The following is an 18,693-nucleotide window of genomic DNA, read 5'->3' on the forward strand; positions in this document are numbered from 1 at the left end:
CTTATGAAATAGAACGGAACGGACGGAACAAAACGAAACGAAACGAAATACATTCAAAAAGCTGCCAAATGTCTTCGAAACCAATATGTTTGTGTATTAATATAACTATATTTTTTTTTGTTATAAAAGCTGAACTCCTGTATCCTCTCTATCCCAAAGTTATTTTTTTCAATTATTTACAGTGTTTGTCATTCCATAAGGAGACCGTGCCATAGATACAATCATTAATTAGCAATATTTACGAACAGTACAGAATAAAGTCGAGATGCTCATTTTACAAATCCTTATTAGCATAATTCTGCATAGAAAAGGGAACTTCGTTCTCGAATGCCTGTGCATTTAGTGTCGTGTACTGATTAAATACAATAAGAACCGAGTTCGAAATCTGTGTAATAAATTTAGCTTACTCTCGTTGATTGCATTTGGAAAGTTTCTAGACTATTCATGGCCAGATTCGCATACATGAGCAAGCATGGTTAGCCTACGCGAACAGATAGCTAAATTATCATCAACTGTACCAGAATTTAAAGATCCTGAAGATTTTTTTGGAGATGGTAAATTATGTTCTTATATGGGTAGAAAAGAATAATGATGAACTTATATTATAAAGTTATTGTCAGTACGGCCAGGAGTGTAGATACGTGCACCTGGTCAAATCGGCACCTGGTTAAATCGGCATTTAGTCAACTCGGCATCTATTGAAAGTCAATTCGGCATCCAATAATATTTCAAATAATATATTTAAATAATCCTAAAAATGTAAAAAAAAAAACCAACATCAAGCAGTTAAAATACAAAAGTTATTTGTTTGAAGTTTTTCCAACATTCTATGAATGATGTTTTGATTAAGTTTTTTTTTCAGTGAATTAATTAATAACTTATTTCATAATTAACATATTTGTTGTTTTAAGTTTTAACTCTATACATGTAGTCATTGATGTTTTCTTTTCTTCAAAATCTGAATAAAAAAACAATGAAGCCATTACCATGTTGTTTAATTATGAGGCCCTAGTGGTATATCTGATACTTAAAACTGTAATCCTCAACCTGCATTTTAGACAATTTCTGAGAAAATTAGCAACAATTAAAGGGAAAACTATGAGTCTTTACCAGTATTAATACTAATCAAACTCGCATGGAAAATAATTAGCAAGAAAGAAGGTTTTCTTGAAAGTTTATACAGCATTAAACCAACAATTGTGCATAATGCTCAACTGGTTCAAATATGCATTAAAAGTATCCAATACCTTGAATACACATTTTAAAAAATGAACAGGAAAAAACCTACAGAAACTTTAAATAATGTAAATAACTCAATATTTTTCTGAAAATGCTTGATAAAAAATACATATATTTATCATGGGTGCCGAAATTACTACATCGGGTACCGATTTAAGGTAGCACAATACAAAGATTTTATAACTCCAACTCCCAAGTTTTAAAATGCTGTAACTTTCTTAATAATGCTTGATAATTTATAAAAGTGGTAGTTTTGGATAGCTAACAGATTACTCTTTCAAATTAATGCAATGTTAGTATTATGCAACAATTATGTAACCAATTATAATGTTAACTGTGTCTAAAATATTTTTCACCAAATTTCCACTTTCAAATGAAATTAGCCTCGGCATAGGTATCCCTAGAGGGTTGATTTTATTACATGTTGTTCCTATGGCCATTATCTACAAAAGGGTGTCTCAGATTTCAGATAGAATGTATAGATCAAATTTTACACCTAATTAAACATTATCTTCTTTTATGTGGTTAGGATGTTTACACTACATGTAATTAGGGATTTATGAGAGAATGGAATACCATAGGGACAATTTGAGACACCCTTTTGAAGCCCATGATATGTTGATTAAGATTCCGTTAAATTTTTCTGTTTAGCTAAAGAAATGATAGAGCTAAATTCATTCAATTGAACTGACCAAGATTTTGCCACTAATTACATAATAATTGATTACATAATGATTGCATAATAAAAATATTGCATTCATTTAAAAGATTAATCTTTTATCTATCTATATATACCTCTTTTATTATTTTGTATGCATTCATAAGAAAGTTACAGCATTTTAAAGGTTAGTGATTGGAAGTAAAAAAATCTTTGTATTGTGCTACCTTAACCAGGTGACAATTTGACTAGGTCCCAATTTGACTATACCGGGTGCCGATTTGACCAGGTCACGATTAAACCAGATGCCAATTTGACTAGAATTCGTAGATACGAATCCATGATGTAATTATAAGTATTGAATGCTTCTTTTTGTAATTTCATAGGGTTGTAAAAGTGTTGACCGTGTGTACATTATTAGAATATTAGAATGAAGAGGTTCCGCCCTTCATACAAAATGTACTTGTGTCAACGCTTTTACACCCCAATGAAGTTACAAAAAGAAGCATTTAATTCTTAAATATACTAAAAAAAAACCAACTAATATTTCAACCGGTATTTGAATATAAAATATGGTGCAAACAGACCCAGCAGGCGAAAAATATAGGGTGCAAATGTTGTTTTGGGAGCAACGGATGTGATACCTTTAAATATGATTTTGCAAATCGTACATCCACTACTCTCCAAGCCAAACAAGGTTATGATTCCATCCCATTACTCACAATGAAGCAAACAGGAATCTGTTTCATTATAAAATAATGCCCTCTAAATTTCTAGTTAAAATAATTATGACGTCCTGGACGTGTTCATGTTGGAAGGCTTTTATATTTTTTTGCTTTGAGGCCTGTCAGTCTTTCATTATTTCATTGATATAAACAATTATGTCTTACCTTTAGCAATACATAAATTCTAATTGCATTAACATTTCATTTGTGTTTCATAATATTTATTTTAAGAAAATAATTACTGAAGCGTAATCTTTCTTTCAGAGCAATACCTGCCTTTAGATTGCATGCAATAAAGAATGAATAATCACCACATTCATGTCCCAGTGAATTCAAAATCCTGGTCACATTGTCCGGTTTCCCATAGACAAGTTTCCTATAAAGTTTTTTTTTGGAAAATTTAACATCACAAAGCAGATATTTGCATGTCATGTTTTGCCCTGAATGAGCCATAGTCAACAAGGGCAATTCATTTTAAAATTGAGAATGGAAATGGGGAATGTGCCAAAGAGACAACAACCCGACCATAGAAAAATACAACAGCACCTGGTTAAATCATTGTTTATGCAAGTTGTCTTTCATCCTTCCTGTAAGAAATATAAATTGTTCCTGGTGAAGGTAAATAAAGAAAAGTCAGACTGACAAAAATATTATAGTGTTATTTTAATTCATATGGAGTGTAGACATAATGAACTTCTGCATCTGATTATATGGTTACAAAAGATTACATTATGGTACGAATTAAATTCTAGGTATAACTCATACATAAATCATAATTTCAAATTGGACGTAAGTTTTATATTCATTCTCTATATTCAGATACATCTGCACGATTAGTAGAGAAAGATGAGGATGAGGTAGATGATCTCCCCTTCACAAGTAGTAAACTTAGACAGAGGGCAGCACCACTGTTGACAGATTCTGATAAAAAATATGCTGGAAAGAGAACATCTAGAAAAAAACTGGATGAACTGGAAGAGTTAGGTAAGAGATATACAGCATCAACTATTCAGTAAACAAAAATATGCCCACTAAAACAGGCATACATTTTAGTCACATGATTTTACAGGGGACAAGTTTATGACACTGTTTACTCTTACATATGTATGGTCACATCATCTATCTGTTTCTTCATTGAATACATTTTGGTAAAGGAACTTATTGCATCAACAATTCATTAAAATTAGAGTTTAGCTACCTACAAGATATGCATGTCCTTAAACTATCATTAAAATACTAGTTGTTTGTAATTTCTACATGAAGGTGATATGGAATTAAGAAGATGTGGTGTGATTGCCAAAGATCAAAATTCTCCATAAGATACCTAATAACACAAAAATTAACAACTATTATGTAATGTAAGCACAGCATGAGCAGAAACCAAAACTAAGATTTTAAAATGTCATTAGCTAATTTTCAGAATTCATGTTAAGCTAATGCATGCACTTCATTATGAATAAAGCCTCGTATGTTTGATTTAGAAAATCAATATGTCTTATAATGGGTATCTGATTGTATTATCTTAATATGTTTGTATATATTGTTCTCTTGTACACAAGTATGTGTCTGAGGTTATGAATAAAATCTTGATTGAGTTGTTCATATTTTTTAAAATTTAAAATGCATTTTTATTTAAAAAAAATATGTCAGTATTGATTCTATTGAGGTTTATTTCTGTAACTTGGTCTTACACTTTAATTAGTGGGAGAAATTTAAACGAAATGGTATAAAGATATTATTATATTTTTGGGTTCTTTAAAGAGATAATATCTGCAATGATTGGCTTTAATAAAAAAAAAAAAAGGAACATTCAAAATTTTTAGAAATATTTAAATGAAGATTATTATTTGAATTGATGATAAAATAAAATAGTTACAAATGTAGGATATTTAAAAATTCAATAGAAATCATGTTGTAGTCATAGTATACAATATTAATGTTTTAAACGTAAGTTTAGTTTCTAGTGAGGTATGCTAAACACAGCAACACTTACAATCTTGCTTTATTAATGAAAAAGAAGAAGAAACTAGTATATAGATATAAGAAGATTTGGTATGAGTGCTAATGAGACGACTCTCCATCCAAGTCACAATCTGTAAAAAAAAAAAAACCCACAACATTATAGGTCAAAGTACAGTCTTGTATGCCTTAATAGCTTGTTGTTTCTGCTTGCAATTTGGAATGTGATGTGAAAACCTTTTCAATTGGACACTATATTCCATACATCATTATTTTTAAATTTGAAATTTCCTTGCATCTTATAGAATGTGATTATTAATGATATCTAATATGAATTTTATAGGGAATAATCCTTATGATGACAAAGAACAGAATTTGGATGATGAAAGTGATGAACTAGATGAAGATATATCTGAAGATGGAGATAAAACAGATTCAGATGATGAGCTTTTATCTAAGGGAGATAACTCAGATGACGAAGATGAAGATAATTTAGAAGAATTTCAATCAAGTTTTAAAGCAGCAACATTGAGTGAAAGTAAACCAGGATTCAGGTTATAATTTATTTTCTTTATTATTTATTGATAAGCATTAATTACAATATATGCAATCACTTATACTTTTGAAAAAAAAATTGTGCTAAAGTTATACATCAAGATTTCTTAAAGGGATGTTCCTTTTTGAATTGAATCATCATACCTTTGAATGCATACAAGAGCACACTGGTTATCAGAAGTTCAGAAGTGCAAAAACAAGTTCTTCAGATCTTTTCAATTATCTACATCTGTTTTATCATTTGAAGAAACAAAAATATCTGAACAAAAAAAATATAAGTTTAGGTACCGATAAGGTTTGTTCATCTTGCTATTATTGCTGACAGACATTGTCTTTTCCTTTATTGATGATGCATTTTTCATCTGATTTTTTATCTATTTTATGAAAACCAAATACAAAAGACAGAAAACTTAAATTATTGAAATAGATGAAATTGTCAATGAAGCAATGAAAGTTTTCTACAATGAATAGTTTTTGAAGAACCTTCTTTGTCTTCATGTTTAGTTTTGAAGATGATGGAGACTTCAGTAAGTATGCAGATAATGATGATATGGAAGATAATAGTGACAATGAAGATGAAAGTGACAACAAAGATGAAAATGATGAAAGTGACAATGAAGATGTAAGTGGTGAGGATATGTCAGACGATGAAACTGGTGATGAGGAAGAAGATGAAGAACAGGAAGAGGAAGAACAAGGTATTATGGGTACAAATCTAAAGAGAAAAAACAAGGTATTATGGGTAAAGTCACACTGTAACATATCTTCTGGAATTTGACATTAATTACTGATGCTTTTGTTGTCTATCTTCCATTTATCTTTAATTGGTTTGGAATTGATATTCATGAGGCATATTTTTGTCCTGATTTGCATGTAATATTTGCTACTGGATTGATCTTAAAGACAACACATACTTAAAAAATATCTGAACCATTTTGTTTTCTCACACTTGAAAAACATGATTAACTTTATTAATTATTAAATAGCCTTTTTCCAGCACTGAAAGACATTTTATTTCCTTTATTTATAGATGAAGATGTGAAAAGTTTTTCAAGGACTAGTGTGGCAGAAGAGGTACAAAAAGGGGAAGCTGCCAAACAACAATTAGGTATAAATAATTCTTTATGAATGTATGCTTAAAATGATAGTTTGGGCTTGCAAAGTCTTTGATAAATAAAAGATATTGCCAGAATTATAACTCATATGTTCAAAAGATATTCTTGCATGACCACATATGTCATAATGTAAACAGTCTTGATGGTAGTGATCAAATAATCCCTTTTAGATCATTTTATTTTATGTTTTTTTAAATAACTTTATTCTTATTCTTATATTCTAAATTATTCCTATAGTTTATGTGTTATAAGGGATACTGTAAAAACATATTGTACAGATTCAACATTCTTTCGAAATTAAATTAAGCTTTGGTCATCCAATTACTGCAAGAGTTCATGATTTGGCTCTGTAATACTTGATAAAACAGCCATTGTTTTATGTTCATCTTTCTCTTAACTAATGCATCATGTCATTGAGTACATAAATGTAACTAGAAGAGAGGAATGTTTTTTTTCTCAAAGATATATTTAACAAAACTTCCATCTCTTGTTTTTATCAAAGATATACTGCAGAACCAGTGTTGAAAACAGTGTTGAAAACGGTCATTGAAATTGAGTAATTTTGTTAATATACATTAGGATTTGGCCTTTATGCAGTGTTTTTGTAAACATTCAGATTATAAATTTCAGGATTATGGGACAGTTTTCTAGAAGGCAGAATAAAACTTCAAAAAGTAGCAGGAATTATAAACCAGATGCCACAGTTTGATGTCTGGAAACAGTTCGAGAAAGATGGCGGATCAGAATTCAAAGAGTCAGCAGCAGACAGTAAGGCAAATAAAAATTAGAAAAAGATGTTTGATTGTCAATATTACAACTCTCCACCAGAGAGCTACAAATGGCCAATGATGTGTTTCATATCTGTCAAATAGTAATTAAAATGTTTATTTGAAAGCAGTCTCTTGGCTATACAAACTATCGATGAAAAAAATCAATAAATGGAGGAATAAACACCAAACACTTCTGTAAATTGAGATATTTTAGTGTGCATTTGTTTTTGCGATTGTTTAACTATAGACAAGAATTTCAGCTCAATTCTTTCACTTTCAGGAAATGCTGCATAAAAACTAAATTCTAAATACATGTTTTTTAATTTTGCAACATATCCTGTTTCAAAATTAAGCATTAATAAAAACATCACAAAAATCTCTGCGTTAGATAAAATCTAAATTAAGTTGTCAGTATTCAGGTTAAAATTTAGGACAAAAGGCAAGATACTATGGATTCTTTCATTTTCTAGGATTGAGGAAAACTTGAGTTAAGGGGATATTTGATGTAGCGATTTTGCAAAGTCTGCAAATATTCCTTTAGAAAATCTGTAATTTGATGAACATTTGAATCTGTAGTTCCTCTGTACCCTCGAAATCAATAAAAATTGGTAACCAACAAATGGTATTGAATCCACAGTATATAAAGAAATGTATATACATATTGTAGCTCAAGCCATGTTAAAGAAATTGTTGGATAAACTGGTACAGTTACAGACATTACTGATGTTACAGAACTCAGAAACCAGACACTTGATCAGCGGACAGTAAGTGTTAAATGTTTGACCAAATGCTTTAAAATCATATGCAAAAACTAGACTTAAAAGAGGGGCGAAAGATACCAGAGGGACAGTCAAACTCATAGATTGAAAATAAACTGACAATGCCATGGCTAAAAATAAAAAGACAAGCAGACAAATAATAGTACACAAGACACAACATAGAAAACTAAAGACTAAGCAACATGAACCCCATCAAAAACAGGGGGTTATCTCCAGTGCTCAAGAAGGATAAGCAGATCCTGCTTGATTTATATTTCAATTTTGACTGTTCTATTAAAACATGCATGGTACCAAGGGAAGGCACTATAAAAATGGAGTAACCAAGTATAGAGGCAATTTAGAATTTATCTTTTCATTTTCACGGTTCAAAATAATTTAAACACCCACACATAGTTGAGATTTCAAAGTATCTTCCCTGGGTCTTATATATGTTTTTATGGAACATCCCATATTCCTGAAAATCAAAATTAATTTGAAGAATTAACCATTCAATAGGAATAAGATAAATTATAATCTAACATTGTAAATTCAAATATCAATTTCTATAAATAAATAGAAAAAACTTAGGGCTGTTCCATTAAAACATACATGGTACCCAGGGAAGGCACTTTGAAAACAGAGTGCCCACCCATAGAAGTGATAGAGTCCTGCATAATTTTAAACTGTTCAACACAATATTTCACATCCACCCATAGTGGCAAATTTAAGTTGCCTCCCCTGGGTTTTTTTATGGAACAGCTCTTATTTGAAAACAGAAAATGTACTTTTAACACTGTGTTATTCTGCAAGGCTTGACAGGACTGGCAAATGATAAAGAAATTAGAATATAGAAAACATGTATTAATAATGATTTACAAACTTCCGAATGATAACATAATTTTTATCATCCAATGACAATAAACTGTTAAATTGAACGCTATAAAAAGTGACCATGAAAGATCCACCATAAAATAATTCACAATTGGTAAGTGGAACAAAATGATGCTGTAACCAGTTAGTAAATATATACAAAGTTGCTTCCATCAACTAATTGAACAAACATTGCTTTCTGGTAATATGATATGAAAAGAAGTCTAGGAAAAAATGCTATATAAACTTTTCTAATTGGAATTATAGGTTAAATTTTTTTATGTATTTTAGAAAAGGCAAAAAAGAGCAACCAAAAGATGACGATGACGATGAAGAAATCCCAAGCGATACAGATGAGGAAGAGAAACCAGTTAAAAAAAAGGAACCAGGACAAGTGGGTGTGAAAAGAAAAATTAAAATGGACAATTATCCAGAGTTCCTTGCTAAAAGACATAAAGATTTCCAGACATTCAGGTAAACATATGTTTAAATTGTAAAATGATGGGTAAAAGATAACAAAGAGACATTCAAACTCGTAAGTCAAATGTAAACTGATAAAGCCATGGTTAAAAAAGAAAGTGATAGATAAAAATAAAGTTTCCTGACTGAGATACAGTTTATATACAGTCCACTTTCATTATCTGAAAACTGACGGACAATTATATAATTGTCGAGCCTGCGACTTTTGTCCTAGAAAGCTCGACATATGGATGGTGATCCGGTGGCGGCGGCAGCGTTAGCTCACTTCTTAAAAAGCTTTTTATTTTAGAAGGTGGAGGACCTGTATGCTTCATACTTTGTTTATGGATGCCTCATGTTACGAAGTTTCCGTCAGTCACATGTCCAATGTCCTTAACCTCATTTTTATGGTTCATTGACTACTTGAAAAAAAAGTTAGGATTTTTTGTAATGTTAAATTCTGTTTTATTATAAGTTATAGGAAAACTGTATTTGGTAGGTGCGTACCTTGCAAGGTCCTCATGCTCGTCACACAGTTTTCACTTGACCTCCACCTCATTTCATGGATCAGTGAACAAGGTTAAGTTTTGGTGGTCAAGTCCATATCTCAGATACTATAAGTAATAGGTCTAGTATATTAGGTGTATGGAAGGACTGTAAGGTGTACATGTGCAACTGGCAGGTGTCATCTGACCTTGACCTCATTTTCATGGTTCAGTGGTTTTACTTAAGTTTTTGTGTTTTGGTCTGTTTTTATTATACTGTATGCATTAGGTCTACTATATTTGGTGTATGGGATGATTGTAAGGTGTACATGTCTAGCTGGCAGGTGTCATCTGACCTTGACCTCATTTTCATGGTTCAGTGGCCGAAGTTAAGTTTTTGAGTTTTGGTCTTTTTTTTCTAATACTATATGCAATAGGTCAACTATATTTGGTGTATGGAAATATTTTATGATCTATATGTCAGTCGCTCAGGTTTTATTTGACCTTAACCTCATTTTCAGGGTTCATTGCTCAGTGTTAAATTTTTGTGTTTTGGTCTGTTTTTCTTAAACTGTAAGCAATAGGTCAACTATATTTGTTGTATGGAAGAATTGTTAGCTATACATGCCTACATGGCATGGTTCATTGGTCAATGTTTAGTTTATGTGACAGTTGCAATAAGCCTTTATATTTAGGACTATCAACATAATATCAATGATTAGTAAAGAAGGCGAGACATTTCAGCATGTGCACTTTTGTTTTTAGTTAAGCAAAATTGACTGCGACACTGCACCCAAGATTATGTAACACTTGAAATATTGATATCTTATAACAATCACTTTTGCATTGGGTTGTCAAACATTTTTTTTGTAACATCAAAACTTTACATGAACTTCTTAATTTTTACAAATAAGTTTTTATCCTGGCAAGCAAGGTTAAACATTGGTAAGAAGATGCTGCAATTATTTTTAGAAATTTAGTGGACCAATCAATTCAGTAAAGAGGATTGAAATATTAAATATTATCATTACAGAAATAACACAATCCAGAAATGGTACGACAAGACTCGTCTGTCTGGTGGTAAACTCAAAAGTAAATCATTCTCTAACTTTGAACAGTCAGCATTGAAACAGATAGAGCAGGTAAGATCATTTCACAAGTATATTGCACTAATAAAATCAAAATAAAATCAAATATATTGTTATTTCAGCCGTAGTCTCATAAGGGGCATTTACAATTATCAATTAAAATTATATATAACAATATAAGTAACAAACATGAGATATTGCACAGCATATGATGTGACAAATATTATAAATAAACAAATACAGAAATGCTCTGTACATTACTTTTAGTAAATTAAAATTTTGAATGAAAAATTACCACATAATGATCTCGGGCTGAATGATGTCCTATAGTTGTTAACTTCTACTTATAACATCATTTGGTCTCTGGCGTAGAGTTGTCTCACTGACAATCATACCAAATATTCTTTTTTTATACGACTGCAAAAATTAAATTATTTTGGTCGTATATTGGTATCATGTCATTGGCGTCGTCTGCGTCGTCCAAAGAATGATTGTTTCCGGATAATAACTTTTGAATAAGTGAAAAGAAATCAATAAAATTTTAACACAATGTTTATAACCACAAAAGGAAGCTTGGGATTGATTTTGGGGGTTATGGTCCCAAAGGTTTAGGATTTGGGGGCCCAAAACACATCACCATCACCAAAACACAATTTTGTCATTAATCCATCTGTGTCCTATGTTTAATATGCACAAAGACCAAGGTGATCAACACAGGCTCTTTAGAGCCTCTAGTTTTTGAGATGGAGTAAACTTGTTTATTGAACTTCTTTATCTAGTGAATTGAATATATTTGTAATAGGCAATAAGTTGACTTTAAACAAATAAATAATTGAAGGAATTCGACCTACCACCAAACCTCACAAAACCTCTTTAATCTTAATCAATCAACGGGGAAACAGATTCTAAATGATTGAAAGCCTGTGAAAATGTATACAATATAGGACATTAATTTGTTTTATAACCTAACAAGAGCAGAAGCTAGCGTTAAAGATGGGGGTATTTGGACACAGCTAATTGGATTCAGTTTCAGAACCCAATATATCTTAATTGCTTATTAGGCTGACACTAAATTTTATATCTTTTATTGGTTTAAGATTAAACTGAAACAGGTTGACATAAGTGAATTATTAATTATATACAATATGAATTAAGGTGTCAAATTAGGGACATTAATTAACCAAGTTTGGAAATTACATGCAATTACCTGAAAACACTTACATGTATCCAATGTTTTTGTTGTAATTAATAAAGAGCACAGGCTTACCTATTGTCAAACAGATTTAAGAATTCATTATTTCTCACAAAATCCTTTAAAAAAAGAAAACAATACAATATGGACAATCAAAGTCTGAACAAAAATATTCACTTGATTAGCCAGATCTGATCCATCTGTTAATGGAAATTACCAGTGATATATATTGTATAATTTATTTTCAGTAAATGATTTTGGTTATCAAGCCTTACACAATCCTATAAAAAGAATAAGCCATTTATCAGACCATGATGAAAACATTTCTTAATCCTTGCCCATTCTTACTATAAATTTCTTTTCTGGTTTTCCTTTATTTAACTTTTTTTCTATCCAGGACTATTTGCAATCAGTGTGTTTTTTATTTAGATTTTAAGTGACAAAGAAAGGTTGATAAAAAGAACCCAGTTAAAGAGATCTGTCTACACGGTACTGGGTAAGCCTGAGGATGAACAGAATAACGAGGAACAGATGAACAATGACCTGGTCAGTAGAAATATAGATAATTTTTTGGGCCCTTTATAGCTTGCTGTTTAGTGTGAGCCAGGGCTCTGTGTTGAAGACTGTACTTTGACCTAAAATGGTTTACTTTTAAAAATTATGAATTGGATGGAGAGTTGTCTCATTGGCACTCATACCACATCTTCTTATATCCAAAATTGTACAGGTTATAAAATTGTCTTTTATTTGGGTGAAATGTAATCGTGTCTGTTGATGAAGGAAGTAGCAACATGCTGTAGTAATTTTGTAATTAGGCAGGGATCTCCATGGATGAAAATTGAACGATGGAGGAACTTTCACCATCGTAAACCGTATCTACGCCTTACAGTGTAGCGTGATCGAAAGTATTTCATCCCTCCACATAAGGATAGGTGAACATGCTAATTCATTGCTTATTTAGATTATATTTATTTGAATTTTCATTATAAATACTATATAGAAGTATATATATTTTCAATAATTGCCGTTTGTAACCCTTCAAAGGGCAAGCCCTCCTGCCCCCTCCCTTTCCCTTAGTCGAGAATGACCAATAGCTATCACGAAGGTCCCAATGTAGTTTTCTTGCTGTTTTTGGTAATTGTAATGGGGGTTAAAATTCATGTGGAAGTTATTTTTCACGGACATTGTCAAATTGTCAAATTCAGAATTCATGAACCCATTACCGGTATGGCTGGTTTGCAGCAACGACAAAACGAGTCGTACGGGTTATACATGTTATGTAAAAGGTTATAAAGATTTGTAACGTGAACGTTGTCAAATGAAAAGGTTTTTAATGACTTTAACTAGCAAATCGATGCTATATGCAACATGCATCTTTCGAGTCTGAATAGAAACCGGAAACGCGGATGTATCAATTTGATTGTAAACTACGAAATGAATTCGGAATTACGATACGATATTTACAGGAAATATTAAAAGTTTTTACTTTTTAACTTTTAAAGTAATTCTATATTAATGTTACAATACAGCAGTACTTGAGTTATTTGCGATGAAATAATAATCACTGTTTTACGTCTTATTTTGTACTTCTTAAAAAGGGGGATGCTGATTGCGTAAGTCAAAATAAAAGCATGTGTTAAACCAAGGACATATCTATCTATCTATCTATTTATTTAATCTGCATTATCATAAGCATTTGCGGAAACTTAATTCGACAAATGAATCGTCTATCTTCAGATAATATTCTCCTGTCTGCTTTGTTGATCTACCTGTACAAGCTCAGGTACAAGTGATTAGCGATCTTAATCCGGATATTCCTCAGGCGTTAGAACTGGATTATACTATAAAGAAAGCCTGAAGGTTATGCAATTACATGCATTTGATTATAATTGCTAAAAAAATGGCATCAGGCTATAAAAACGATCACAGTTTTGAACGATGACGCAAGTCATTTGACGATGGCGCAAGGCATTTGAACGATGGTGCAAGTCATTTGACGATGGCGCAAGACATTTGAACAATGGTGGGGCGCCATCATTAAACAGGTCATGGAGATCCCTGATTAGGTATAAAAAAGGTTTTAGATTGATATCAGCATGATATATGCCATGAGTAACAAACTGCTTTCTTATTAAAAGCTTTCTGAATCGTATGTCTAGAGGTAAAGTTCTGAATTAGATGCTAATTTGTCAGACAGTACTTTTATGAAATTTATCTGAAAATTTTTGAAGAGCTTATGGTTTCTGACAATGAAAGTTATTTTTATAAAATAAATATTTTTGTTACATTTGCTCATATTTAAGTTTGTGTGGATGGTTTAAAACTTTTTTATTTAATTAACAGACAACTGATGTGACAGGAGACCATCTGAGGAATCATGATGCAGAGATATTTGATGACAGCGACTTTTATCACCAACAGTTACGGGAGTTAATAGAACGTAAAACTGCAGATATAGAAGATCCTGTGGCTATTAGCAGGTATATTGATGATGATAGTGAACTGATCTTTAAATATCATATCAGCTGCGTCAGTTAGAAATCTACATTATCTTTATTAATATCAATACATCTGTCATATTTCGGGGTTGAGAAAATCTCTATGGAAAGTCTACAACTGTTTGTAAATGGAGCTGTTTTAAGAAAATCTACACAAAAAAACCAAAAATGCATCTTTTATATGTATTTGAATGTTCCAAAGTCCATCAAAGTCCATATATAAGTTCATTGACTGATACAGCTCATATTCTATTTCACAACATTATCCAAATTCTTTCTTCAGAGTATAAAATAAACATGACGACCAATTGATGCTTTTTCCTAGAAAAATTTGGTGTCACAAAGCAAATATCTCTGCATCACCATGTCCTTCGACAAGTTTTCTTCAATTTACACCAAGTCAACCTGCACAGTTTATTCATAAAAATATTGTTTTAAACTTGTCTTTAAGGTGCAAACCTTACTTCACAGTCCAGTAAATTAGGTTAACTGGAGAATGTGATGAAAATACCATATTAACTAAGCTTAGATTTTAAGTGAAATTTAAAAAATTAAACTTACAAAAGCTCTGTATTTTACATTTCAAGGATGTAGGTTTTATTATCCTTTCCTTCATAGAATACATATTGCTGCACAAGGTAGACAAGAGGCCTATTGCTTGGCTAACATTTACTGAATTAGGTACCCATTGACTACTACATGTACCTTCAATAAGTAAATTTTAAGTCACTGCTGAATGTCCACATATGAAATGATTAATGTTGAATGTCAATTTATTTTTAGTGTTTTGTGATTTAAATTGTGAAAACCAAGTTAATTTAGCCGTCATGAAACACAATTCAGTTTTAGTGAAGTTTTATAAGCAACAGTCAAGATGCAGGAGTCCGTTTCACAAAAGATAAATGATGACCAAGTTAGATTGCAAGTCATGAACAATTCAGTATATCCTAGGATCAATCTCTGTAAGTTTTAATAAAATATATATTATATCAGGACCTTATTAAGAATATATATGTAGAGCTTACTGAAATAAAGTTTAAAATATTTTGCCTGCTTTGTATCTTCCAGGCAGTGGTTAGAAATTCAGAAATTGCGAAATAAAGTTAAAAAGAAGATTGACACCAAAGCCAGTAAAGGAAGAAAGACAAGGTAATTATTATAAGTAAGACTGTTTTTGTTATTTAGAAAAGAAGTAAGTTATGGTAGTGTAAGTCTGTTTCTACAAAGCAATTGACAAAAAGACATTAGATACAAAAAGGACAAGAAAATAAATCAAGTCTAAAAATAGAACACCATTGCCAAAAACCAAAAAAGTCCACAAAACACTATACTTAAAACAAACCATTGAAGGCCGTACGGTGACCCATAGTTGTTAATGTCTCTGTCATTTTGGTCTCTTGTGGACAGTTGTCTCATTGGCAATCATACCACATCTTCTTTTTTATCAACCAACACAGGAGAACTGGTTTTACCTTTAAGATTTGTGTAAAACCTGGTGATAAGATAAACCAACGAAAACTTCCATTGTAATGAATCAGCTACCAAACACTGCACTTGAAACTTTGTGAGACTATTTATAGCACAGATCCTTTTAATTATTTATTTTTTCAGCCACCAACCCTAGCATTGTGATTGATATTATGTCTTTTGTCTGTTCTACAATAAATATTTTAATGGAATATTTCTTTATTAAGTGCTGATGGTACTTCTTTTATACAACTAATAATGAAGTTTTTAGCTGATATAACTTAAATAATTTGTTAATTGTTATTTCAGGTACAATGCCCATTCCAAACTTGTAAGTTTTATGGCACCAATGGACAACATAACATGGACAGATGAATCTAAGTAAGCTTGATTATTTTCTTACTTCTGATAATTATTGAACTTCTATTTATATGTCAAATTCATATTCAGCAATTTGACTCAAATTCTTATATTTGATATATAATCAACTAAAACATACCCAGTATATAAAACATTACAAAAAGTATTTGTATTTTTGATTGGCATTAGACTAGACTGCCTTTTATTAGCCATTGAGATGACTTAGAATACTGCTGATCTATGACATGAGATATACATAAGTATTTTCAAGCACACTCATATGTAAAATGGCAATTTTTCTGGGTCTGTTTGATTTCATGTCATAGATTGAAAAAAGTATGTAAATAGTTTTTACCTGTGTAAGGATGATTTTTTGTTGGTCAAATCGATAAAAAAAATAGTTCTATCGGTGACTTCCTTGTTTTACTTTTGATGCAGAACCCAAATCCAGTTGAGGCTTAAATTGAGATTTGCATGAAGAAGGAGATAGAATATGGAATAGAATAATTGTAAACATTAAGGATAGATAGAACAAATTGAAAAAGCTTTGCTAAAACAAATCTTCACCTTTAATATTTGACAGTGGACAGATAGTTTGTAATAAATAGAAATGTGTAGTGAAAGATCATTGAGTATAGAAAGATCATTGAGTATATAAAGATCATTGAGTATAGAAAGATCATTGAGTATAGAAAGATCATTGAGTATAGAAAGATCATTGAGTATATAAAGATCATTGAGTATAGAAAGATCATTGAGAAAGATCATTGAGTATAGAAAGATCACTGAGTATAGAAAGATCATTGAGTATAGAAAGATCATTGAGTATAGAAAGATCATTGAGTATAGAAAGATCATTGAGTATAGAAAGATCTTTGAGTATAGAAATATTATTGAGTATAGAAAGATCATTGAGTATAGAAAGATCATTGAGTATAGAAAGATCATTGAGTATAGAAAGATCATTAAGTATAGAAAGATCATTGAGTATAGAAAGATCATTGAGTATAGAAAGATCAATGAGTATAGAAAGATCATTGAGTATAGAAAGATCATTGAGTATAGAAAGATTATTGAGTATAGAAAGATCATTGAGTATAGAAAGATCATTGAGTATATAAAGATCATTGAGTATATAAAGTTTTTCTTTTACAGAGATGACTTGTTTAAATCATTGTTTGGAAAAAGATACCAGTCTGAAAAAGAGACCGTGAAATTGAATGGAACTAACTTGTCTGAACAGGGAACTGTGGATGAAAGCTGACAACTTTAGCAAATAACAGATAGAAAACATTGATCTTTTTAATTGATATAATAAAGTGAAATTATAAATCTCCTTTTTTTTATATTTTGACAAGTATACTATTAATCTTGTTTAATAATGGAACACATGTGAAGAGTCTTTTATTTTTGCAGTTGGTTTTATAATGACTAATGAGTAATATGATGATGACTAATGGCTGCTTAACGAGCTAGTTAAAAAGGTATTAGTCTGCAGGCTGACATGTCACCTTAACCAGAAAAAGTATTCAAACTCTGAACTGACCAGTTTTGCTCTTGCGCCTTCATGCCTTAGAGGAAAAGCAATAAATAAAAATTTAAAAGTCTTTGGTTTGAGCATATGACCTCCTGCACTGGAGGAGAACATGCTACCCGGAAACCACCAAAGCAGTTCTGAGTTATATATAACTGGATGTTAATCAAAAGAGAGGGGAAAAATACACAATATTCAAACTCATATGTTAAAAACAGATTGAAATTGCCATGGCAAAAAAAACCTATCAATAGCCAAATAACATTTAACAACATAACAGAAGTGTTGAAAACTGATTATTTGCCTGAATTTTGGTAGTCCTAGGACCACGACTCTACACAAAATCTTTGGACAGAAAAACATTCTAAATTGATCTGTAACTGGTCATGTTAAAACTATATACCAAATATCAAATCAATATCCTCAATTATGACAAAAAAAAGGTTGTGGAAAACAATTGATTACATTCCCTGAATGTTCGAAAGACCAAGGACCATCACTGTGCACAAAATCATCAGACAGGAATAAATTTAAATTTAATCTTTAACTGATCATGATCAAACTATATACTAAGTATCAAATCAATATCTTAAAGCATGAAGAAAAAGCATGGAAAATGATTTGATGGACAGAGAGTGCAAACCTGTTATCCACTTCCACTTTATCCGTAGGGACTAATAAGGAAGTACTAGAATTTCACATAACAAAAAAAAAACATTAGATAAAGCAGTTGCTGAATAATGACAAGAAGTGCACACGCTGAAATGTATGGCTTGTTTAAGTTATCATTGAATTTATGTTGAAAGTCCAACATGAAGTTTTTACCACAAGTATCACATAAACTTAGCATTATCAATGTTCTATGATAATGAGGTTATAGTCAGATGATCCTGACCACCATACAGTCATTCAATTTACCAAATATAGTTGACATGTTGCTTTTAGTATCTGATAGACTGAC

At 31.1% G+C, this 18,693-nt stretch overlaps 1 protein-coding gene across 1 annotated transcript; it reads left to right on the forward strand.

Moving 5' to 3' along the window:
* The first annotated feature begins 405 nt into the window (after positions 1 to 405).
* Positions 406 to 17,530, forward strand: LOC139480916 (protein AATF-like). Its single transcript, XM_071263863.1, has 14 exons — positions 406 to 554; positions 3,442 to 3,606; positions 4,925 to 5,135; positions 5,641 to 5,834; positions 6,167 to 6,244; positions 6,882 to 7,019; positions 7,689 to 7,785; positions 8,941 to 9,123; positions 10,627 to 10,735; positions 12,303 to 12,419; positions 14,217 to 14,353; positions 15,440 to 15,520; positions 16,148 to 16,219; positions 17,354 to 17,530. The coding sequence occupies exons 1-14, from the start codon at positions 473 to 475 to the stop codon at positions 17,460 to 17,462; spliced, it is 1,773 nt and encodes a 590-aa protein (XP_071119964.1). The 5' UTR covers positions 406 to 472; the 3' UTR covers positions 17,463 to 17,530.
* The last annotated feature ends 1,163 nt before the right edge of the window (positions 17,531 to 18,693 follow it).

This window comes from Mytilus edulis, chromosome 7 (genome assembly GCF_963676685.1).
Source record: "Mytilus edulis chromosome 7, xbMytEdul2.2, whole genome shotgun sequence".
Lineage (NCBI taxonomy): Eukaryota > Metazoa > Mollusca > Bivalvia > Mytilida > Mytilidae > Mytilus > Mytilus edulis.

Bases quoted from the DNA above. Each gene is read 5' to 3' on its own strand.
- LOC139480916 (XM_071263863.1), top strand. From the start codon at position 473: ATGGTTAGCCTACGCGAACAGATAGCTAAATTATCATCAACTGTACCA. The intron at 555-3,441 runs GTAAATTATGTT...CTCTATATTCAG, and splicing joins TGAAGATTTTTTTGGAGATG to ATACATCTGCACGATTAGTA. The intron at 15,521-16,147 runs GTAATTATTATA...TTGTTATTTCAG, and splicing joins AGTAAAGGAAGAAAGACAAG to GTACAATGCCCATTCCAAAC.